The following is a 23,993-nucleotide window of genomic DNA, read 5'->3' on the forward strand; positions in this document are numbered from 1 at the left end:
AGTGAAGACACTCGTTCCGGTTTCAAGAGCTGAGCCTAAGAAATGGCCGTCGTTGGTCAGGCTGGGTCTGGGCCAAAGGACAGACAGAAAGAAACACTGTCTCCATGAGAAGAGGAGGAGCAAGGGAGAATGAAGAGGTGGGCAGGTGGGGAACATGTACAGGAGCAGGCTGGAGAGAGTGGGACTGCTGTGAAGGGATCCAGTCACAGTGGCTCTTCAGAACCAGGTGGAAGTCTGCAGCATAACGGGGAAACAGGAAGGAACCCCTCTCTCCTCCCTCTTCACTCCTCCCTGGTGGCCCTCAGGATCCCCTTCCCAAGGGCTGGAATGCAAATCCAAATACTAAAAGAGCCTGGTGAGGAGTGAGCTCCACCTCCACCAAAGCAAGGAAGTCTGATCCCAGCCCAAGGCTCTGCAGTGACGGTGACTTCTGGGACAGGTGCTCAACAGCGGTGAGAACAGGATTCTGTGAGGCTCACCTAACATGCTGGCAATTTGCTGCTCTCCCCAGAGAGCCAGAGCCCTGTGTTTCTCAACTTTGTCAATTTCTTTTCAGTTCACAAAGGCATTTATGGAGAGTTGGTTGCACACTGGTAGCTTAAACATGACAGTCCTCATCAGCTGGTCACCTGAGGTTGGAGGGCCCACGAGGACCCTGTTTGGAGTCGGTGCTGGCTCATCTTGGCCCAGAGCCTCTCTCTCGCGCAGGGGATGTGGACATAACCACAGCCTCTTTGCTCTGAGGGAAGGAAGCAGTGGAAAGGCTTCCAGTTCTCACTGTTGATTCTAGTTCCTCGACTGGAAAGGGTCTGAGATAAGACAAGCTCAGAAGGAAAAAAAAAAAAAAGCCAGGCAGCAGTTTCTGGGCAGCTTCTATCCTGGGGCAAGAGCCAGTGTGTGGTGTGTAGAGGGTGTGGTGTGGGGTGTGTGTGTGTGTGTGTGTGAACACACAGCCACCTAGTCCGGGGCCAGTGCCCAGCTCAAGAGCTTTCCCAAAGGCCAATCCTGCTGACACCCCTCCCCTCCCCAGGACCTCCAGGGGAGGAGTGACGCTGTGTGCTGTGCTGATGGCAAGTCTCAAAGTCTGTATAAAAGGAGATGGAGACAGGTGGACTGGTCCAGATTAAGTCCCAGAACCCCAACCCCATGTGAGGAGGAGGGGTCAGAGGGAAGATTGGGGGGCAGGGGTAGGGTATTGAGGGCTTAGTGTATATAGGCTCGGTACACCGCAGACATGTCGTTGTCAGACTGGTCCAGTGCCTTGGCTCTTTTGTATACCTGGAAAAAAAGGAGATGATGGGCTCAGTCTCTGGCCACAGAGCTGACTTAAAGACACAATCTGCTTCTTGGAGGTAGTTCTAGATGTGGTCAGGCAGGCAGACTCTGGAGTCCAGGCTGTCTGGGTGCAACTCCTGGCCGCCCCTTAGTAATTATAATCATGCCCCTCCTGCCTCTAGGGTCTTCCTGTGTTTTTCTTTAGATGGTTATGCATGCTGTTCCCTCTGCAGGGGATGCCTTTTCCTCCGCATGGCTGGCTCCTTCCCAGTCAGCTCCCAGGCCTTCCCTGACCAGCTATCTGAAGCAGTGGCTATACCACTTTATCCTCGTCACCTTTTCTTACTCTATTTTACTCATAATTCTGATCTTCAGAGATTGTTTAAAATCTATCTGCTTATCTTGTGCTTCCTTCCATTAAAGTGTCAGCTCCACAAGGAAGGGAACAAGTTGTCCCTCCACATGTCCCCAGAGCCTAGAATGTGCTTGGCAGCCGAGAGCCACTCCAGAGCCACTAGGTGAATATTGTGAATGAGTGTGAAGAGAATTAGAAAGCCATTCAACAAGGGCAGTGTGGTGTCCAGGCCCACTGAGGAAATGCAGCTGAACACAAGGTTCCCTCCACATAGTCAGCTGTTGAAGCCTCCATAATGGAGTGTCCATTACAGCTTAAGTGTAGTTGTCAACTCAAAATGAAGGCTAAATAAAGACCTTTTCAGAGAAAAGAAAACTAATCGTTGCCAGCAGACCTGCATTATAGGGAATGTTCTTCTAGCTGAAAGGAAAAAAATACCAGAGAGAAATTCAAATTTTCAGAAAAGAATGGAGAACAGTGGAAATGGTAAATTAGAGAAATATAAAATTAATTTTTCTCTCAATTAAAAAAAATACACATGACTATTTAAAACATTCTAACATTGACTGGTAGGTTTGAAACAAAGGCAGATGTAACACACAGGATATCTGTACCCTAAAACAGGGTTTTCTCTTGGGGCACCTGGGTGATTCAGTCAGTGACTCAGAGTGTTAGACTCTTGATTTTGGCTCAGGTCATGATCTCAGGGTCGTGGGATCAAGCCCCATTTGGGCTCCGTGCTCAGTGTGGAATCTGCTTGTCCTTCTCCCTCTCCTCTGCTCCTCCCCTCCCCTGACTTGTGCACATGCGCGCTCTCTCTCAAAATAAATTAAAAAAAAATTTAAAAAAATCCAACAATCCAAGGGCTTCTTAACCTGGGGTTATTCTGCCCCATGGGACATGTGGCAATGTCTACAGACCTCTTCTCAACTGAGGGGGTGCTGCTGGCCTCTAGCGGGTAGAGGAGAAAGGGATGCTGTTCAATATCCTGCAATGCATAGGACGGTTCCCACAACAAAATGCCAATAGTGCCCAGGCTGAGAAACCTTGCCTTAAAGGGGGAGGGAGGCTGGGAGAAGGAATGGATCTATGTTTTATGTGACGAGGTATAATATTAACTCTAAGCAGGCTGTGAGTTAAGGATACTGCATATCCTTGCACATTGCAATCCACAGAGCAAAGGTAAAAGAGAAACAATGCATTATTAAAAAGACAATAGATAAAATGAAATGCTAAAAAATATTCAAATAATCTAAAAGACAATAGAAAAAGAGGGACAGACAAAAGCCAGAAGGGACAAACAGCAATCAAATGATAAAACAGTAGCTCCAAATCCAATCACACATCAATAGACTTTAAGACAAAGACTAAACGTCGTTGGACTAGTTAACCGTAAGATCCTGAACACTGAACTCCAACAAGGAGCCTAAATTCACATCCTCCAAATGGCCAGAAAGCACCACGCTCCACTGAGAAATTAACCAAAATGTGTTTTCAAGCCAACAAATCCTGTAGAGTCAGGGCAGAGCCAAGTTAGAAATCACCTCACAGAGAAAGCTGCCAACACAAGTCACATGCATAGAACCCTTCAGAAGTAACTTCAGATAAAGACAATAAGCAAAAAATTTATATACAAAATACACAGAAGTCCACTGCTAAGAGAGAATCCAAGGCAAAACCAACAGGAGGATCCTGAAACTATACTGCAATCTGAAAAAGTGAAGTGAAGTTCTCTGAAATGTTCAGGCAGACAAGGAAGGGACAGGAGATTATACACCATGAAAAGTCAGGTCTGAAAAGAGCAGAACTGTGGTTTTACTTCTTTGTTGGAACAAGCCATTTGAGACTTCTATTTAACTTGAATGAAAATGTTTATCCTCAAAAAAAAAAAAAAAAAAGAAAAGAAAATGTTTATCCTCTTATAGTTGTTGGAAGATACAGCCTCTAAAATAAATGAATTTATGTATTTTGTATATGTGTTTTACACAAAATATGTATGGTTTTTATTTTAACTCTACAGTAAAGAAGTACTGATTTTTTTTTTTTTAATTTTTAAAATTTATTTATTCATGGAAGACACAGAGAGACAGAGAGGTAGAGACACAGGCAGAGGGAGAAGCAGGCTCCATGCCGGGAGCCCGACGTGGGACCCGATCCTGGGACTCCAGGATCACCCCCTGAGCCAAAGGCAGGCGCCCAACTGCTGTTGCTCTGTTTTTTTTTAAGGCTACCCTTCTATCAGGTGGAGAAACCTGACCTTCTAAACAACTGTTTTGCCCCTGACTGGCTCAGTCCATAGATTACACATGCAACTCTTGATCTCAGGGTCATGAGTTCAAGCCCCATGTCATGTGTACAGATTAGTTAAATACACTTATTAAAACAAATAAACCTCTCCCCACCAAAACCCAACTGTTTTCAAAAAGTGTGTATGTAAGCATTTTGTTGCCACTCAAACAATAATAATGACCAAACACTCCAATTAATAGGCAGATACTGTCAGAATGGATAAAAATGCAACCCCAATGACAGACTATATAGGAAAGACACAATTTAAAGACACAAGTTGAAAGTAAACGACTGGAAAAAGATATACCATGGAAACAGGAGCAGCTCTTGTAAAACCAGGCAATAGGCTTCAAGACAAAGATTAGGAGGGATATTTCATAATAATAAAAGGGTAAATTTATCAGGAAGACATGACCATCACATATGGCTAAGGACTCAATCATATGAGTTTCAAAGATAATAGAATTAAAAGGAAAAACAGACATGAGATAATCAAAGTTGGAGATTTTAGTATCCCTCTTTCAGCAACTGAAAGAACCAGAGAAAAAGGCCAGTAAAGATGATCTGAGAAAACATTACCAATCTTGACCTAACTGGTATCTGCAGAACACAGCACCCAATAACTGCAGAACAGAACCTTCCTAAGTGCACATGGCACATCCACCAAGACAGACCAGCTGCTGGGCCACAACGAAAGTCAATAAATTTAGAGTTAAAAATCTCACACAGGATGTTTTTTATTTATTTTTATTTTTAAAAGTTAAAGAAGAAAATATTTTATTTATTCAAGAGAGAAGAGCGTGCATTAGAGAGAGCAAGCATGAATAGCAGGCAGAGGAAGAGGGAGAAGCAGGCTCCCCACTGAGCAGGGAGCCCAACTCAGGTCTTGATCCCAGAACCCTGGGATCATGACCCAAGTCCAAGGTAGACACTTCACTGACTGAGCTATCCAGGCACTCCCAGGATATGTTTTTTAACAACAGAGATACATTAGTAATCAATAACCATTAGATTGGTAGGGCAACTCCAATTCCCTGACACACTTTTAAGCCGCAGGTCAAAGAAATCACAAGGGAAGTAAGCATGGCTCAGAAGGAAATAGATGCTTTTAAATGCTCCTGTCTAGAATCAATGACCTGAGCTACCACCTCAAAGGGTGAGACACAAAGCAAAGAGGGGAGGAATAGTAAAAGCAAAGGGAAGGCTGCCAGATGGTGCCCGGCCTCTTATAGTTACCTCATTGGCTGCAGCTGCCATAGGAGTAGGATGGTTGACAGCATCTCCCAGGGCAATGGCTAAGCGGAGATCCTTCTGAATATACTTCAGGTAGAAATCAGGCTTAAAGTTCCCTTGCAGGATATCTAAAGAGGGGAAGCCACATATCAGAAGAATTAAATGAATTCTAAGAAACTATCTGCTATACTGTCAGGGCTCAATAACTAGCATTTCTTCCCTTCTGGACACTGAAGAGACTGGTTCCCAGCAAGTGGCCCCAAATCCCACCCACCATGTCTCTGGACCCCTTCTGACAGAGGGCATGGGCTGATTAGCCCAGTGAATACCCAGTGAACCCTTGAAGAAGAGAATGCTCTGTGACAGCTACCTGACCCAGTTTCACAGTTCTAATCACAACTTAAATGCAAGAAGAGAGGCCAAAGGCAACTCACTTTGGCACTTCTGGTCCAGGAAGATGCTGGCCAACTGTCCCTGATTGAGGATGTCCAAGAGTGTCTGCTGGGACTGGCCTGTCACTTGGGCCAGGGTTAACCCTTCAGCAATGGTGGCCATGAAGCTTCCCTGTACCATGTTCACGATCAACATCATCTTGGCTGCGTTGCCAACCTCACCTGGCCAGAGTAGAGAATCATGGTCACTTCCCAAGAATTCTGAGGGCAGGGACTTTCTGCCCACCCTCATCCCTGCTCGGACCCACCTCTACACCCAGGGGAGGCCCCATTCACCTGCCCCTGACAGAACTGGCTCTGACCCTTCGGGCTCTTCCTCCTTCCAGGCACTGACTGTGCAAAGTCAAAGGAAACCTTCCCACGGGGGCCCCAGGCAGAGAGGCCGTGCGGGATTGACGCTGTCATCAGTGCAGTCTAGAGGGGATGTGGCCCACCCAGCCTCCAGGCCTGCAGTGGCCCGAGAGGTGGGCAGGCATGTTACCTAGAAAGAAGGAGGTCTTTCCCATTGCCTGGAAGCAGCTGCTGCAGTCCTCATACAAGCCCCTGTCTCCGGCTGCTAAGATCACCAGCATCCCATCATTAGACAGCTGCTGATTCCCTGAGACTGGGGCTTCCAGAAAGCGCCCCCCCCTGGACACAATCACCTGGAAAGGAAAGTCATAGTTTCTGAAGGCCTTGCCTGTCACAGGGATTCCAAGTCGGAACACCTGGCCTTTCACAGTGAGGCCCCAAACAGATGTCTGAATCACATGCAGTACACGGAGTTGCGGGGTCTCCCTATGGATTCCCACTGACTTGGGATTTCTTTCAATGACCAAACATGACCATGCCAATGGCCTGTGGACCACACCTCCTCCAGACACTGCTCTTCCCCGACTTCAGCCACTCTTAGAACACTCGGGGGCCATAAGTCACTACCTCCTCACTGGGTCCAGCAGCTCAGGGGGAAGCATATTGTCAACTGTAGATGGTTGCTTAAACCAAAAAGGCCCTGCTAGCAGTCTGGACTGCTTCTCACTGAGGGGCTGGTAGATACAGGATCTGATGTCCAGCCCAGCCGGGTAGCTCTCAAGGCTGTTCAGACTAGCTGTGGCTTTGAAAGCAGAGTAAAGAGAGGCTAGTCCCAAGGCTACAGGTTTCTCATCCCCTTCTGGCTTTGTTTCTAGAGTAACCGAGTTGCCTACACTCAGGCATAATCAGCAAGGATGCTGGAGGACCAGCATGAACGAGGCCACTACCTGGGCCAGCTCGGTGACTGTGTCAGCATCCACTGTTGACATGTCCACGTAGCACTTCCCAGGGCGGATCCCTTGCAGCACACCACTGGGGCCCAGCACCAGCTGTAGGGACACAAGGGAGAAGCAATAGCCCAGGCTCCCAGCCAGACACCCAGGGGCCCCTGAGACCTAAGGTCAGAATCTTATTGCTTTCTTGGCTCATTTCTTGATTAGGAACTAAATATTAAGGCTGAAAGGGGGCAGCAAGTAAATAAGCTTAAGAGAATAATACCTCTAGTATGTTCCCATTTATCTTTGAAAAAAAGAAGTGTGCTTTTTTACTAAAACCTCAGTATTTTCTTAGGCTTCTTTAGATTTACTTGGATTAAATCAGTTGCCAGTTTAACAAGAGGACTACTGTACCTGAACTTTTAAAAGATACAAATATAGCCATAGCTAAACCTAGGATCTTCGCACATGAACCAAGTAAGAGTACACAGGGATGGTCAGCATAGATCTCAGGGGGTTTGTTTTCATTCTTTATTCTGAATTAAAGGACATCTGTATTTAATTTATGCAAATACCTTTCACAATGGGGGATGGCCCCAGATGGGAAATACAACATGCTATAGACACTCACTCATGGTCAGGGGACAAGGGGGGAGGCCAGCCAGCTTTCCCGGCCACAATCTGAGACACTGAGGGGAGGGAGGGGATCCTTACGTCCTTGGCTGCCTTTGGATCTGACACACAGGCAAAGGTGATGTCACAAGTTGAAACGACTTCAGCGGGGGTTCTTCCTAGGCGGGCCCCCTCCTGGATGAACAAATCACACTGCAAAAGTCACAGATCCTAATGTGAGCTGTAGGCAGTGCACAACAAACACACCAGCCAGGCCAGAGATACGCTGCACAGTCCTCCTGGCTGGCCTCTCAAGGCGAGAGGCTGAGGCTAGGAGCCAGGACACCAGAGCTGGTGGTCCGACTTTCTGAGGGAAGTGAATGGGGCTCCTTAAGGACCGTCTTGTGTTTTTTCATACCTGGTGCCTAGAATGATGTTCTACTTCACAGTAAACACAAAACAAGTGTCTGCTGAAGGTTTCTTGTTTAAAGAACAGGATGTAAACAGTATGTGTTCACAGCCCTCTGTGCTCTCTTGGCTGTGGCAAAACCTGCCCAGTGTTCTGGGCTATCTACACTGTGCTGGGGAAGCGGGGCTGGGGCTGGGAAGCTGGCATTCCTTACCAGCATGGTTCTGGGGGTCTAAAAGCATTAAATTTTCTTTGAGAATTAAAATTACCCAGAACATCTCATAACAAAACATCATTAATATTTCAGTATAATTCCTTTTCCAAGGTGTTTAAAAAAGTAATTAAAATAATGTGAACCTACTATTTTGTATCTGACTTTGGTATTGTGTGATTTACATTCACCCATACAGTAGTCTTTCATAAATATTGTTTATAATGTTTGTGTTTAATATAGTACTTATAATATTTATAATATTCCATTGATATACACCTGAATTTACCTAATGGCTCTCTTGCAGTTAGATATCTATCTGCTTTTAATTATAAATGACTCCAACAAATGACTTCACATACAGTACTTTTATGTATTAAATTTAGGTCTCTGAAAGTAGAATAAAACAGTTTCCAAACAGTTTTAAAGTTTTTTTTTTTAAAGATTTTATTTATCTATTCATGACACACACACACACACACACACACACACACACACACAAGCAGAGGCAGAAGGAGAAGCAGGCTCCCTGCAGGGACTCGATCCTGAGACCCCAGGATCACACCCTGAGCCAAAGGCAGAAGCTCAACCACTGAGCCACTGAGGCATCCCTAGTTTTAAAGTTCTAAATAAATGTAGACAGATAACTTTCCAATGGAGCTGCATTAATTTATAATGATCATCATCAGCAAGGCCTCAAATCACCAGCACTGAGTATATCATTTAAAAACAAGCAAGCACCCATAAAAAACATAAAAATTTTGTCCTATTTGATGATTTAACCAGCCAAAACCAACATCATCTTATTTGATGTATTTTGATTACTCTTGATTACTGAATCTTTTAAATGTAATACCTTTGCTTATTATTTTTTTTATAACCTTGGAATTATCAATGTGTTTAATAAAATCAATATATCATCCTTTCCCTATTACATGTGCCATAAGCACTTTCAGTTGGTGTACCTTTCAATCTACGGGAATTTTAGTAGGTGGTAGAAAGTGAGATCAGTACTTCCTTGAATTTTTTTTTTTTAAGATTGATTGATTGATTGATTGATTTATTTATTTATTTATGAGGGGGGGGGGTGCAGAGACACAGGAGGAGGGAGAAGCAGGCTCCATGCCGGGAGATGGGACTTGATCCCGGGACTCCAGGATCGCGCCCTGGGCTAAAGGCAGGCGCTAAACCCCTGAGCCACCCAGCGATCCCTGATTGATTGATTGATTTCCTTCCTTCCTTGAATTTCTAATCAGTTGTCCTGAATACAACTTACTGATCTTTCTCCTATCTCACTGATTTGCAGGGAGCCACCTCTATCAGAGGAAGTCCTAGTTGTCCAGTCTACTCAATGGGTGTGAGCCTTTATCATAGTTCATGTGCACCTTAGCCTTTTAGGTTTTAAACTTTGCTTGGGAGAGATCTCATTACCTTTTTTTTTTTTTTGAAAAGGTGCAAATGTGTTTCCCATTTACTATTCCAGAAGAACCAGGGAATAATTTTCTACTGAGATTCTTTAAAAAAAAATTACATGGGGATTGTCAAAGAATTACATGTTTTTTTTTTTTTTTTCCTTGAGAGAGTGCCAGAGTGAATGAGTGGAAGGGGGTGGTTCACAGAGGGAGAGGGAGAGAGAATCTTAAGCAACGTCTACGTTCAGCATGGAGCCCGACGTGGGGCTTAATCTCATGACCTGAGCCAAAACCAATAAACAGATGCTTTATTGACGGAGCCACCCAGGCACCCATTACATGGCTTTTTAAAGACGACACTTACTAAATGTGCTAATAAGCACAGTGCCAAGTACATCACCTCATTTAATCTTTTGCCTTTTTTTTTTTTTTTTTAGATTTGAGAGAGCGAGCGAACAAGCATGAGCAGTAGGGGCAGAGGGAGAGGGAGAGAGTGTCTTAAGCAGACTCCATGTTGAGCACAGAGATGTGGGGCTCGATCCCAGGATTCTGAGATCATGACCTAACTGAAACCGAGTTGCCGCTTAACCGACTGCGCCACCCACATGCCTCTAAACTCTTGTTTTTGCTGTCATCATTTTACAGATGAGAACTCTTGAGGCTTAGGAAGGTAAACAGTTTTGCTGGAGAGGGTGAGCAAGACAGCTGTGACTTGGATTTAGGTCTGATTCCAAACCCAGGTTTATAATTGCTTTGTTCTGCTTTCCCATAAATTAACTTGGAAAGAATGGCCATGTTTATATAACATATAGGATTGCCAATCAAGATACAGGCTGACCAGAGGCACTTCTACCAAAGGGGAATATACTTATAAGGGAAACCTTATGACTCTCTCAGCTTCTGCAACTGTACATGTCTGTATTTCCTGGTTACTGTGCCTTGAAGCACAACCTATCCTGCTGATGGGACCGGAGATCTCACTCCTGCCTTAGGTACTCAATGCTCAGGAGCTGAAGCCCAAGCCCTTTAGCATAGTCTTCAGTGCCCTTTCCCCATCAACCCATTCCCTGTTACTCTTAAACAGACCTTTGTTTCACTAGGATGAATTTTTTTTTTTTTAATCTTGCCAAGACATTTCTGTTAATTCAAACCCATGAGCCCTGCCACCTCCTTCAGCAACCACTCTCCTTTCAGCTGTACCTAGCTGCACAAGGGGTGCTCACCTAGTCACTTCATAAGCACATGCTCAGCCATGCCTGCCCCCCAACAGGCTGGTCCTTCCTCAATCTCTTTCTGTGCTCCTGGTGAGTATAGAGCTTTAGTTTCTTGGTACTCAGACTGCTGTGCTTCACCTTTTTTGTGATGGGAACTTGATGGGAGGAGCCATGGCCTCTCTCTCTTACAAGGTGCACATTCGGACTTGGAGTTCCATTTCAGGGCATGCACAGACCCTTGAAGTGGTGGACCACCACATTAGGTTAAGAACTTCAAAGTAAAAAAATAAATAAATAAAGTAAGAAAGAAAAAAGAATTTCTAAGCCTGTCCTGAACACTCAGGTTGCTAGTAGCCACGGGGGACTATTTACATTTCAGTGAAATAAAATTAAGAAGTCAATTCTTCAGTTATACTAGTCATGATTCAAGTGCTGAGGACCACATGTGGCTAGTGGCTACACCCTGGACAGTGCAGATGCTGGACATCACCACCACTGTGGAATGCTCTACTGCAATCTCAATGACAGGACACACTGCAGCCATTAAAAAGGGAGAAGCAAATCTATCTCTACATACTGTTGATGAAATACTAATATACACACACATATACTTGCATACACCAGGAAAAAAAGGAGGATAAAAACACCCAATGTAAGTTATCTCAGTTAATGGCAGGGAAGGAGGAATTTTCACTTCATTTTGTATGTTTTTTAATGTTTATTTTTTTTATAACAACATTCTATGCTTAGAGACTCTTAACTATAGAGAACAAACTAAGAGCTGATGAAGGAAAATGGGCAGGGGTTGGGCTAAATGGGTGACGTGTATTAAAAAATTTTTTTTTAAATTTTTGTTTATTTATGATAGAGAGAGAGAGAGAGAGAGAGAGAGAGACAGGCAGAGGGAGAAGCAGGCTCCATGTACCAGGAGCCCGACGTGGGATTCGATCCCAGGTCCCAAGGATCGCGCCCTGGGCCAAAGGCAGGCGCTAAACCGCTGCGCCACCCAGGGATCCTGGGTGATGTGTATTAAGGAGGACTCTTGTGTTGAGCATTGGGTAATATATAAATGATGAATCACTAAATTCTACATCTGGAACCAATTTTGCCATCTATGTTAACTAAGCTAGAATTAAGTAAAAAGTTGAAATACAAAAACAAAAAACAAACATCCTGCGGCACCTGGGTGGCTCAGTTGATTAAGCATCTGCCTTCAGCTCAGGTCATGATCCCAGGGTCCTGGGACTGAGTCCCAAAGCAGGGAGCCTGCTTCTCCCTCCTTTCTGCCACTTCCCCTGCTTGTGCTCTGTCAAATAAGTAAATAAAATCTTAGAAACATAAAACATCCTAAGCTTATATACCTATACCTTTACCTGCCTGAACTAAGAACCTGGCTTCCTAGTCTATGCATGCAGAACACTGAGCAGAAACAACAGGAAGATTACTATCCTTAAGTCACTCCAACTCCAAGGTTAAGGCTCCGTCCCACCCTGCTTGACAAGCACCACCATGAATGCTTACTTTTTCTGCAGTCCGGTTCCAGACAGTCACTGTGTGACCCATTTTTAGTAAGTTGGAGACGATGCCACTTCCCATGAGGCCAAGGCCCAAAAATCCTATCCTGAAAAAGAGAGATACTGATGGGTTCAGGGTGGGGGCCTCATCCACCAGAAACTCCAGTCAGCAGCTGAAAGCACTACTGCAGAGCCAGCAGCAGTGTGTGCACATCGTGCCTTTTCTCATTATGCCACTGGTTAGAAATGTTCCTCAATTTAAATGGGCTTTTCTAAACCTTTGCCTGCTACAGAAAGCAGTGTGCCTCATATGGTTTAGGGTAAGTCTTCCAACTTGTTCCCTTATTGCTTTGATTGAGTGTCTGAGCCTATAATTCCATTACAGCAAGAGAGGAGGCATTTGTCTTTGGCTCTTGCAGCAGTTTCCTGATCGGTTGCCCCAAATGCCAAGCTTTCAGATGCCACTTTAAAGCACATCAGAATCCATGACAAGTAACTGAAGCAATGTGTTTACAGCCAGCCAACTTCTCCAGCTGTAGAAATCAGGATCACAGTCTTCATCTCCCTTCCCAGTTCTACACCTGATACTACCTTTGTGTTCTTCCTGCTGTCAGCAGAAATGGGCCTTGACCCTCTTCAAAGCCTGAGTCATCTCCTCCTGCCTTCTCCTGAACCTGTCACTGCTCTCCACTGGCCTGTCTGCTGTTCTCCACCATGCCCTTCTAACTGTAGACCCCTTCTCATCTTTGGAGACTAGAGTTCAGGGTTCTGAACTCAGGGTCCGGGACACGTGTTCTGTTTACCTTCACTTCCTGTAGCCTGCTTCTTCCCGCAATGCTGAGAGTTTGGGGGCTGACGGCTACTACTGCTATTTCTATATGCTTTTACAGATGATTTTATCTTGCCCAAAGGTCTTTTTTGGTTCCTGCACTCCGCTTCTTGCATGTGATATAGCTAACCAATGCCTCTTCCTTCATTTCTTATTATGTGGTGTCCTGGTTTTCGGCTTGGGTTTCTCTCAGCTCCAGATCCTCTCTGCAGCTTGTCCACCTTCACCTCACCTGAGTTACCCTTTTCATATTCTACGGGTCATATTCATAGCCACCTGTGCAAACTGGCTCTCATACCGAAAAGATCACCCTCTTCTCTGCTGGAATATGAACTCTCACATGCTCTCTGTCTCAGCCTGAATCCAATGATGAAAATAGAACCCACCACCTTCCTCACCAAATGGCACCCTCATCTTCTTAAGTTTCCGGCCAAAGCTCAGAACCCAGGAGCTTTGTCACTCACAGCTATCTGGGTAGTTTAAGCTTTCCCTACGACTCGAATCACGGCAGATTACTTCTTCTCTTTTCTTGGTGCTCCAGGATACCAAGTAGGCCATACAGCTACTTCATTTTATAGTTGGCTTCACATTCGTATCATAAAAGGACTTGACTAACAGGGTAACAAAGGTCTTAGGTGAGAGAAATGGACTCTGCCTTCAGCCACATCCTTGTCTTTTTTTGTTTAAAATCAACACAATCTTTCTTACATCAGTGGGTGACATTCATCTCCTCTTTCATTAGCATATAACATGCCTCTGCCTTCTCCACCCTATCCAGGGCTATTCGCCCAAACTACCTAGATTAGGGATTTCATCAGCAGAAAAAATTATGAACAAAGTAAAAGACATACTGTTCTTACTCTGAGAAAGAACCATTCGGGAGATACGCATAGAAAATTCAGACCTGGCCACCTTACTCAGAGTGTTCCTTGTTAAAACTTTCAGATACAGGACTGCAAATACTGTCAGTGTAAGGGCAGGGGTATGCACGGGCACAAGCTAAGCTTTGGGAACCACAGTCAAGGCTCAATCACCTGCCTGGGCTGGGCAGAGAGCTGCTGGCAGGTACGCGGGCAGGACTGGGTGGCCACAGCAGGGAGAGCCAGGGAAGGCAGGATGATGGTGATTCACCTCTCACCCGCCGCCGCCTGCTCCCACCACAGCAAGTCTCAGGGTTTTCATCACTGTTCTCCTAAGCCAGTGGTTCCCAAAGTATGGTCTCTTGACTGGCAGCAGCAGCACATCCAAGAAGGTGTCCAAGATACAAACTCTCAGGCTCTACCCGAGACCTACTGACTAAGAAATTCTAGGGGATGGAGCCTAGCAGTCGGTGCCTTCCAGGTGATCTCGAGGGAAGGGAGAGCCTGAGAACCACCAAACTCAGTGTTCTCCTGCTCAAAGACTCACCAGTGAGCTCTGAAGGCAACCCCACCATGTACTTATAGGACCTCGGTCTACTGTAGGTCAAATTACTCTCAGGCAACTCATTAAAAATTACAACTTTCCCTCTTTCTTTCCATTCAGTCCCAGCAATGGCTGGGATACAACTCTTAAAGAGACCCCTTGGGGTTAGCCCCTATTTCCTAACAGAACTAGAGCCACAAGAAGCCTTTTTATCAAAGGTCCTACTTTTTGTCTGTGGGTGTGATGCTGCCATTCACGGCCGTGCTGTCTGCTGCCTGGATGGAGGTGGACCCAGTTTCCTAGGGAAAGGAAGCACAACTCATCAGGTCAGTCTGCCCATGGCAAGGGCTCCAGTGGAAGAGAAAAAACAGGGAAGCATGGAACCTACGTACCTCTTCACATATTTTCAACTTCTTTGTGATTGCCTGGTAACAGACAGCTGGCTAATAAAGGAGAAAAAAGACCATTTATTAAACTGAACACTTAACTGGTCTCTGTTAGAATTTCCCTAAGAGATCAGGCCTAATGTGTGGCATTAACATTGAAAACCTATTTGCCGTTTGACTTTATTCAACTCCAGATGACACATCAGAAATGTAACACACACTACTTCTCAAGTATCTATGCAACTCTGCAAGATTCTTTTGCCAATGATGATATTAAGGATCAGATTCCTATGAAGTCATACCCTCAGAATTAAAAAGCTAGTCAGTGCAAGCAGGATTGGAACCCAGGTCTGTTCAATTTCAAAGCTACAGGCTATCAGGTCCTATCGAGGTTCAGCCTAACTTAGGGCCTTGCAGATACTCTGGGAAGCTTTCCCTTCACACCGTGATGGTTTATAGATACTGTTTGTACTACAAGCCTGAGAATACATCTCACCAAACAGCATGGGCTACCTCACAAGAGCCAATAGCTCACAAGGTCTGGCTTCTCTGCCCTGGACTCTTAAGGCAACCACAAATATCTCAACTACACAGCTGCTGAGTCTTATATACTTTCTTTGGTTTACTTTTAACCTTAATAACACCTGATTCATGAGAGGGTCTCCATGTGACTTTTTATCTAGTTGCTCTGGGCAGTGGTAGAGGTAAAGCCTAAGTTTTCAGACCCGTAGGTTAAGGTTCCATGGAGCCACCTTCTTCCCTCCGGCCAGCCCCTGACGAAGGACCAAGAATGTCAAAGACCAACTCACCTTCTCAGTTTGGCTGAGCAGGAAATGATGGAAATGAGGATCTGCATCTTTCACAGGCTGAAACCAGAAAATGATTCAGTAAAATAACCTATCTTCCACCAAAGGTCACCTTGCCTGATAACTGCACTCTCTGGCTGAAACACCCCTGGCAGCTGGTCTTGACTATACAAATGCCTGGAAGCACTTTCCCATCAATAGTGCAAGCCTTTTATAAACAACCCCTGCTCCAGCTACAAGGAAGCTGTTTACATGTGGAAAAGAAGAGTCAATTCTTTCAGGTGGGCATGCAAATTATTCCACTAACACTTCACTAAAATATTTAAGAGGCATAACGGTATTTTAAAAATACAGCATTTACCAATCCCTTTGGATAACCAGCAGATGAAGCCAAATCAATCCTCAGGACTCTCCTAATTTTAGGATTTTAGCTTACTGTGTCTGGTACCAGACTTTTGAGTGTCTTGTCTCATGGAGGATTGCCATAAACAGAAACATAGGGCAACGAGTGCAGGACTTTCAAGGGCTTTCACAATTAGGTCCAGCAGGGGACGGGGGTATCTGATCCAAGGATGAAATCACGTGGGGCTACAGAGTTACATGTGTAAACAGTGAAAGCTGTCTCTATAGCATTAAGTGAAAAAAATGCGTGGGTCAATCCCACATTTGTGAAAACCAACCCTATTCCCAACAGTAGAAACCCCATGTGGGTATATAATTCTTTATCATAAATGATGGCTGAGTGGGGTGAGGGGATGTATCAAAGCATCTGGAAGAAGTTACATTAAACTTGACAGTGAGCACCTGAGGGTGGAGACTTGCACTTCTCCCCCTAACACCTCAGTACTGTCTTGCAATTTATAAATGGGGAAAGGAAAAGCCTCACACAGGCCAGGAAACCAGCTTGGAGGCTGGGTTTGTCCTGGCCTGTGGGAGAGCTTGTTACCTCGCTCACAGTCGGCTGCCATTTAAACGCGGCCATCGGTCCAGCCATCACCCCCTTCACGGTACTAGACTCAGGGATGGTGAGATCCTACAGAGGGAAAGGCAGATTGTCAGGACACTGAGGGCAGCTCAGTAGCAGATGTCTTCCTGCACCACATCGGGGAGCACCTCTTCACTGCTTTGCTTCCTTCAGTTACATTCCACCTTAAACGAAATCCCTAGCAACTCCACAGTCTCAGAATCAGTCCCTAGGCACGGTTCTGACTGTTCATCGGGGAAAACCAGGCAAATTCTCATCAATAGGGAGCAAGCCTTTCTTCTCTGTTCTTGAAATAACAAATTGTCTTCTTGTGCCCAAGTTTCGCAAGGACCAATGTCTCTGGAAAGTCCAACTATGGTATGCAGCATTGTCAGCAAGTAAAAAAAAAAAATTCCTTATGGCCATAAGTGAACACTAAGAAAATAGTACTGGCTTCAGAGGGAATCTCAAAAAACAAACAAACAAACAAAAAACAAAACAAAAAACAAAAACTAAGAAAGCCACATGGTGCCAATGCGGAAATGTGCCCAGCGTTTTAGCTACCAGGTGACAAAGCCAGACTTCGAACCCAGGGCGGCTGGGAGCCAAGAGCCCCTTTCTCTCCCCAGGCTGATGCCAGGGCAGGACTCAGTGGAATAGGGTGCACTTCCTAACCAACAGCCTGGTCCACACCCATCCTGGGCAGGGAGCTGCTTCAACTTTACACTTGCTGTGTTCTGATCACCTCCACCGAGTTTACCTCTTATTTCCTTTCCACATGTGTGATCTTCCAGCCATGGTGGCCCTCCAGACATTTCTACTTGGATATCTAAAGGGAATCCTGACACACCCCACTGCAGTCTGGATCTCCCTGCCCAAATGGCTCCTTCCATGGTCTTTGAAGTCTTAGAAAAGCAGCTCAGTTCTACCAGGCTGAGATCTTTGTGGTCCTTCTTGATTTTACCATCCTCTTATCTGCTAGCAGTAATTATGGTTTTACAACTGGGGATCTGCAACCCCTTCTTGCCACCCCATTGCTAACATCCAAGCTCCTGCCATCAGCTATCACTTGGGACTACAGCAAAAGGGATCCTCCTGCTTCCGTTCTGGAACCCTGCAGTCTATAGACTGTACACAGCAGCCAGAGTGAAGTATGCCACTTCTCTGCCTAAAACTGGTTTCCTGTCTCACAGTCAGGCTAAAGGCTTTATTATTATAGCCTACGGGGCACTACAAGTTCTACAACTCCTACTCCACAATAATCTCCAAATTCATGTCCTATTATATTTTCTCCTCTGTCACCAGTCTCCAACTTGCCAGCACCCCCTTGGCCCTCCATCCATTCCCCAAACACACCAAACCTATCCCTGCCTCAGTGCCTTTGCACTACTGGGAATGCTCTTCCAACAGTTATCTACTTGGCTCTCATGCTCACTTCAGCATGGCTCACATGCAGAAATGTCACCTTATCTGGTGCTTTCCCTGATCCATTAGAACATGATGCTGATGCTATTATAAGTAAGTTCTATGAAAGCAAGACCCTTGACGATTTTGTTTATTCCGTATTCCATGCTGGGAGCCATGCCTGGAGCAGATTATTAGGTATTCGCTATTTACTAAAGAAGTGAACACGAGAAGGCCCTCTCTATCATGCTGCTTTATCTCTAGACATCTGGCTTATGATGGAGCTGCTCAATCAACATTTTCTGAATAAAGAGCTCTGGGGAAACAGAGGCCTAGTGCAGTTCTGTCCCAAAGAACGTCCTGCCAAAATGGACATGTTTTGTATCTGTCCCCTACAGCTGGGGCAGCATAGCTCTAGTGACCTGCTTAAGGACCCAGGACAGAAACAGAGTGAGATGGAAAGCACCGAGTTTCCATCTGGCACTGACAAAAGGCTTTGACTCCTACCTCATCTCATCACTCTCTGTACCACCAGCCATTGGACTGATGGCTCTGTTCTGTCAGGGTGGTGTGTGCCTAGAGATGTAGTTCTTCTCAGCCCACGACTTGGAAATGAGAGCCCCTGAGAGAGGATGAGAGCACACACCGGAGTTGAGCCATGAACCCAGCCTTTCTCTGTACCCATGAAACTAACGTCTCTGCGTCAAAAGGTCATCCTTTTCCACTAATCCTTATGGGACAGGGGATTGTGGCTCAGAATGGCAATCATCCAGGATTCTGCTCAGTTATCAGCCTAGGCTACTGCTGTTTCAGAAAGAAGCTTGACAGCCAAACAACAATTACTGCAGCAACACTTTTTAGACCATAGGACCTATTAGATCAGAAGATGCACAAAATTCCAAGCCCAGATTCCCTACATCTCTGAATATACTTAATAAAGACCAACTGTTTGAGCTGAAATGGCTGTGTCCACCCTGTACTACTGGCCACACTCCTTCCTCTCCAGGTGACAAATCCTTCACTAGAGACTGGGTCAAGCAAGGAGACTAGAAAGGACCCTGCTAAAGGTAAACTGCAAGTAGGGCTCTTGGCTAGGGATCTAACTCCAAGAATAGCAGCAGAAATGTTACTATCCCCTGATTAATAATTCAGACTCAAGGGCAAACTGATTTTCCCTGGGAGCCTTTGAGAAGAGTCCTGCAGTAAGCCTGGTGGTGGCCTCAGGTTACACTAAAACCACTACGCTCTCACTGCACAACAGGCTACTGCCAGACACTGACAAATGTAAAGCCATTCATCAAATGTGTAGTGCAAGGCACACCATTCTTGGTGCTTTGCTCTTGTTACTCATTTAATTCTCACAACAAACCTGAGAGACAGGTATCACTATTATTCCCAATGATCAGATGAGGAAACCAAGGCAAAAGTAGTTGGCCAAGATCACATAGCTGCAGCAAGTTAGGGAGTCACAGTTCAGACTCAGAACTCCTCCTCATCTCTCCTGTACACTTTCCTTTTTCCAAAAAGATGTCATTTCTCTGCAGGGCCAGCAAAGGAGTTGGTGAGATCCATGGCTTTAGAAAACAGAAAATAGGAATTTGGAGAGCAGTATAAAACCCAACAGCTCAGATGCCTCTGGATCCCCAGGAAATCAATTCAATTTGATCTAATTAGATCACACCCCCTGAGAAGTTCTTCCTGCATCATGGCTGGCTGTTTTCTCCACCTTCTCCACCTCTGGCTGGCAGTTCTCTGTGCTTACCGTCAGCCAAGGGTGTCTTGACCACCAGTCACTCTCTCTACTCTGTCTCAGGTCATTGGACAGTGAGAAGGACCCTCCCTAACACAGTGGTCACAGAGTGGCAGCCCACACGCTAAATCTAGCCCAGAGATGTTCCTCTGGACATAAAAGTATTTTAAAATTTTAAATTAGCTTGTAAGGTTTAAGACTGGAACGTTTCACATAAAACCCTGTATTTCTAGCTTTTCTTGAGAAAAACCAATCGGGCAAAAGTTGACTGGAACCCCATAGACAGAGTATGACCTCACCAGAGTGCCAGCTGCTGCCATACCTAATGCTCTCAGCGCGGAGGTAGGTCAGGGCTGTGGACCCTCCGCCAGCTCCCCTTGCTGCCATGACCTGTCTGGTCTCCCTGGTGTCTGAATTTGCAGGCCTTAATCTAATGAGGTCTAGTGTTTCATCATGGCCTTATCACCAACTGTTTCTGCCAGCCATCTCGCTCCCGACCCCTTGACTGTGTTCTAACAATCCTCTTCTGTTGGGACAGACTACCTCCTCCACCTCGAATTCCTTATCCTTGGTTTTTGAGACTTAACCCAAATCTTTTCAGGAAGGTAAAAGGTACATTATTTCCACTTTATTTCACTGTGATGACTTCTTCCAACTCTGACCTGTGGTCGTTCTCCCTGCAAAGCAGACTCCTGCCCTTCACTCTGTTCCCTCCTTACTTTCTCTCAAGACCAATCCCACTGGGCCACACAGTTAGATTTTGTACATATTCTCCAACATACTTTCTACTTATTTGCTCTCACATCTACATCCCACCCTGACATTAGTTCAAGGTCCCCTATCATCTCATCATCATCTCAAATTCATCACACTCAAAATACAATTAGTTCTCTTACTCTGTAAGCCAATCCTACCCGATTTATGCTTTTGTGAAAGGCATTACCATTTCCCAGACAAAAATCTGAAATCCTCTCCCTCCCCCTTTCCTCTGTCACCAGTTGCTAAATATTATGAGCCCTTCTTCTGCAGTGCCTCTCGGGCAATTCCTTTCAGTATTTGCTATCAGAATAGCTCTTTATAAATGCAAACCTGGCTGGTTTCTGACCAGCTTTAGCCTTTCTTCTCTGCCCTCGCCATTGCTAACATAGAGCTTAGAGCACACTGTCACCCTGACACCCAATTCCAACGTGATCGTGGACCCCTATTGACTCCATGACAATAAATACTGCTTTAGTAGATCTCGAGGCCCTCCACAATCCAGTGACAACCCACTTAGCTCTCTGCTCTCCTGCCTGTCCTCTACCTGTAATGAGAATATCCACGGCAACATCAAGCCCCACATAGGCTGGGCCCGTGGTCTCTGGAATGCCTTCCTCTCTTTCTTCCTAAGCCCCTTCCAATGCCAGCCCTTGCATGCTAACTCAGGTGGACGGTTCTTCTGCCTCAACCATCTAGTTGAATGCAAGATCCTTTGCTGCCTTGTGTTCCTATTTCAGGCCTGTGCATCCAGGCTGTGTCCCTCCCCTGGTCTGCGGGATTCTTTAGGGCAGTGCTTAGCACAGGTCTCTATGTTCACTCTGAGCTGAGACACACTGTAGAGCTCAACTCTTTCATATACAGAAGAAAGTCACTAATCCCAGAAGCTGCAGAGGTAAAACAAACCTTCTCATCCTTTGGGGGCCGACCCCGTTTCCGGGGACTCTGCTCTTGGGCTCTTTTCAGAGGGGACTTGGAACCTCTCTCTGAAGAGCCTGAAGACACCCTCTTCTTTCCTTCTCCCATGTTCTTCTTCACCTTCCCTTCAGACAGGCTAAGCTTCCGCTTCTCATCACCTGAGTTTGGCCTACTTCTCTCCTCACTGGAATTACGCCGATTCTTGTCATCAGCAGAATTGTGGGATGATGTCTGAAAGTTTAATAATAACAATGATAGCCACCACAGCAGCCACTGCTGCTGCTACTGCCATTTACACAAGGCACACCCTAGGAGAAGCACTTTATATACGCTAACCACACAACAACCCTACAAAATAGGTTCTGCTATTGCTCCCACTGATATTTGGAGAAGCAGATAAAAAGTCAAATCACTTGCCTATAGTCCCAAAGCTGAAAAGTGGGATTTACACCCAGGCAGTGGATATACTTGAGAAGCTATGCTCCTAATATCTAGTATATAAAAGGAGAAATGCCTGTGTTGTACTCAAAAGCTGAACTACTTCTCCTGAGTCCAAGTGACTTTCCTAAGAACAGCATCTATTCTAGAAAAGACCACCGCATGCATGGAGTCTCAAGCTGACAAGTAAAACGCGGATACCCTAGAACTGAAGTAGTGTTCTCTCCATTGGTATTTCATAAGAAAAGAGCTTTGGGTTTGGGCAATATTTAATCTGTTAGTTACTATGCCAAAATAACCAGTCTAATGTTGGAATAAAGCAAGAATCAGTCTCTTACCTGGTCTTTCCCTTTGGCTCTCCGGAGGAACTCTTCGACAGCATCCACAGCCTGCTGAAATCTTTTCCCCTTGTTAATCTTTATCATTTCTTCTTTATGTGCGTGGTATGGCTTTAGCTGTTCCACTTTGATCCAAGCACTGGCAGAAAATACACACAGAAAGAGTATGATCCACAATGCCCATGGCAGAAAGTATCAAATACCTCATTGCAACAGAATGCAGATATTCATCTGGTTTAACTGGACTTTGAAATAGGCCTGCCATGTTTTCAAAACATGTTATCAACCACCCAAAACTCTTGGGGTGTTATAAAAGTATGTCTTCCTGAAACAAGTCAGGCACAACAACCACTACCAACAAAACAAGACCATCCTCCACATGTTGCAGGCTATTTATGTCTATTCTTGTTCACCAGCTGTCCACACTAAACCACACATTGCCTGATACTTCTGCAGGGCTGAGGAAGCCTGGAGATGTTCTTCCATTCTCATCACAGGAGTCCCTCATGGACCTGGGCATCAGGAAGCATTACTGACCAAGCAACATCACTGCCCAGTCAATACCCAAACCAGAATGACAACCTGTCAATCAAGTGAGAATCAGGGATGCTCCCACGGCTAAAGATATGCAGTCTGGGATGCCTGGGTGGCTCAGCGGTTAAGTATCTGCCTTCAGCTCAGGGTGTGATCCTGGAGTCCTGGGATCGAGTCCCACATCAGGCTCCCTGCATGGAGCCTGCATCTCCCTCTGACTGTGTCTCTGCCTCACTCTCTCTATATCTCTCATGAATAAATAAAATCTTAAAAAAAGAAAAAAGAAATGCAGCATCTGAAATTTGCTCTTACAGATATTTGTTCATAAATGACCATGTCTGTGGCCACTAAACCAGATAAAATATGACAAATAATTTGGAATGAGGGCAGCAGTTGTAACAGGAGGTATTTTGAAACAAGATTCTGCTTGTGATTAATGGTGGAACATACCCTGTTTGATTTTTAATTCCTACCATCAATGTGTAACACATGCAAGTAAAAAAGCCATCAGTTGTCACTTCTAAAATATCTGTCCTACCATTCTAACCTGAACAAATTTGCCCCAGCTCACTTCCTGTAGTTTTCCTAAATGATATTCAGCTTCCCGGTACAAAGGAGAAGATTTTACAGGTTTGGTGAAGTATCAGTTAACTTATAGACATTTTTATTGTATAGAACTCACAGGTTTCATAGCATAACCTTCTGGAAAAGGAGTCAGGTTAAGGATAGAGAAACTGAGCTATCATACTTAGGGCCCTTTCTTTTAGAGAAAGCTAGAGAATATTCACTAATAATAGTAAAAATGTGAGGAGCCTGGGTGGCTGAATCAGTTAAGCGTCCAACTCTTGATCTCAACTCAGGTCCTGAACTCAGGATTGTGAGTTCAAGCCCTGCATTAAAAAAAGAAGAAGAAAAAAGAAAAAGCACTAATCTCTGTACATAAAAATAGTGTGAACAACCCACCAATGGCCACCTATGTACTGAGTGTTATGCTAATAATTGTGACAATGGATCTGTACAAACACAATAGCTGTGGGACTATGAGCCTGCAAATGTGACAGCAAATGAGAGCTAAGCATATTATCTATGGATAAACAAAATCACAGAGAATGGAATGATGAACGAGGCCTCAGACACTGTCTCACCGCATAAAGCTTCAACCAGGTGAGGTAAGCAGGTACCTTCTAGTGATTAACTCATCTTAAAAGTCTGAAACTTGACTGATAGAGTCAAGTGGTCTATTCTATGGAGAGGAAAAATGGAA

The 23,993-nt window shown here is 45.1% G+C and overlaps 1 protein-coding gene across 4 annotated transcripts in view; it reads right to left on the minus strand.

The window, feature by feature from the left end:
- Positions 1–1,143: 1,143 nt before the first annotated feature.
- Positions 1,144–23,993, minus strand: part of GLYR1 (glyoxylate reductase 1 homolog) — a 32,511-nt gene continuing 9,661 nt past the window's right edge. The window contains exons 4-16 of one of the 4 annotated variants that reach the window (XM_055339684.1): positions 22,196–22,334; positions 21,408–21,650; positions 16,574–16,660; positions 15,631–15,687; positions 14,828–14,878; positions 14,661–14,734; positions 12,210–12,309; positions 7,545–7,655; positions 6,843–6,944; positions 6,086–6,248; positions 5,587–5,766; positions 5,156–5,280; positions 1,144–1,278 (exon numbers count right to left, since the gene is read on the minus strand). In XM_055339684.1, coding sequence (XP_055195659.1) covers positions 1,204–1,278; positions 5,156–5,280; positions 5,587–5,766; positions 6,086–6,248; positions 6,843–6,944; positions 7,545–7,655; positions 12,210–12,309; positions 14,661–14,734; positions 14,828–14,878; positions 15,631–15,687; positions 16,574–16,660; positions 21,408–21,650; positions 22,196–22,334 — 1,507 coding nt within the window. In that variant the 3' untranslated portion in view covers positions 1,144–1,203. The remainder of the gene's footprint in view (positions 1,279–5,155; positions 5,281–5,586; positions 5,767–6,085; positions 6,249–6,842; positions 6,945–7,544; positions 7,656–12,209; positions 12,310–14,660; positions 14,735–14,827; positions 14,879–15,630; positions 15,688–16,573; positions 16,661–21,407; positions 21,651–22,195; positions 22,335–23,993) is intronic. The other 3 variants (XM_055339685.1, XM_055339687.1, XM_055339686.1) reach the window with 3 other exon arrangements.

The sequence above is a fragment of the Nyctereutes procyonoides genome, unplaced genomic scaffold (assembly GCF_905146905.1).
Source record: "Nyctereutes procyonoides isolate TBG_1078 unplaced genomic scaffold, NYPRO_anot_genome, whole genome shotgun sequence".
NCBI classification, from domain to species: domain Eukaryota; kingdom Metazoa; phylum Chordata; class Mammalia; order Carnivora; family Canidae; genus Nyctereutes; species Nyctereutes procyonoides.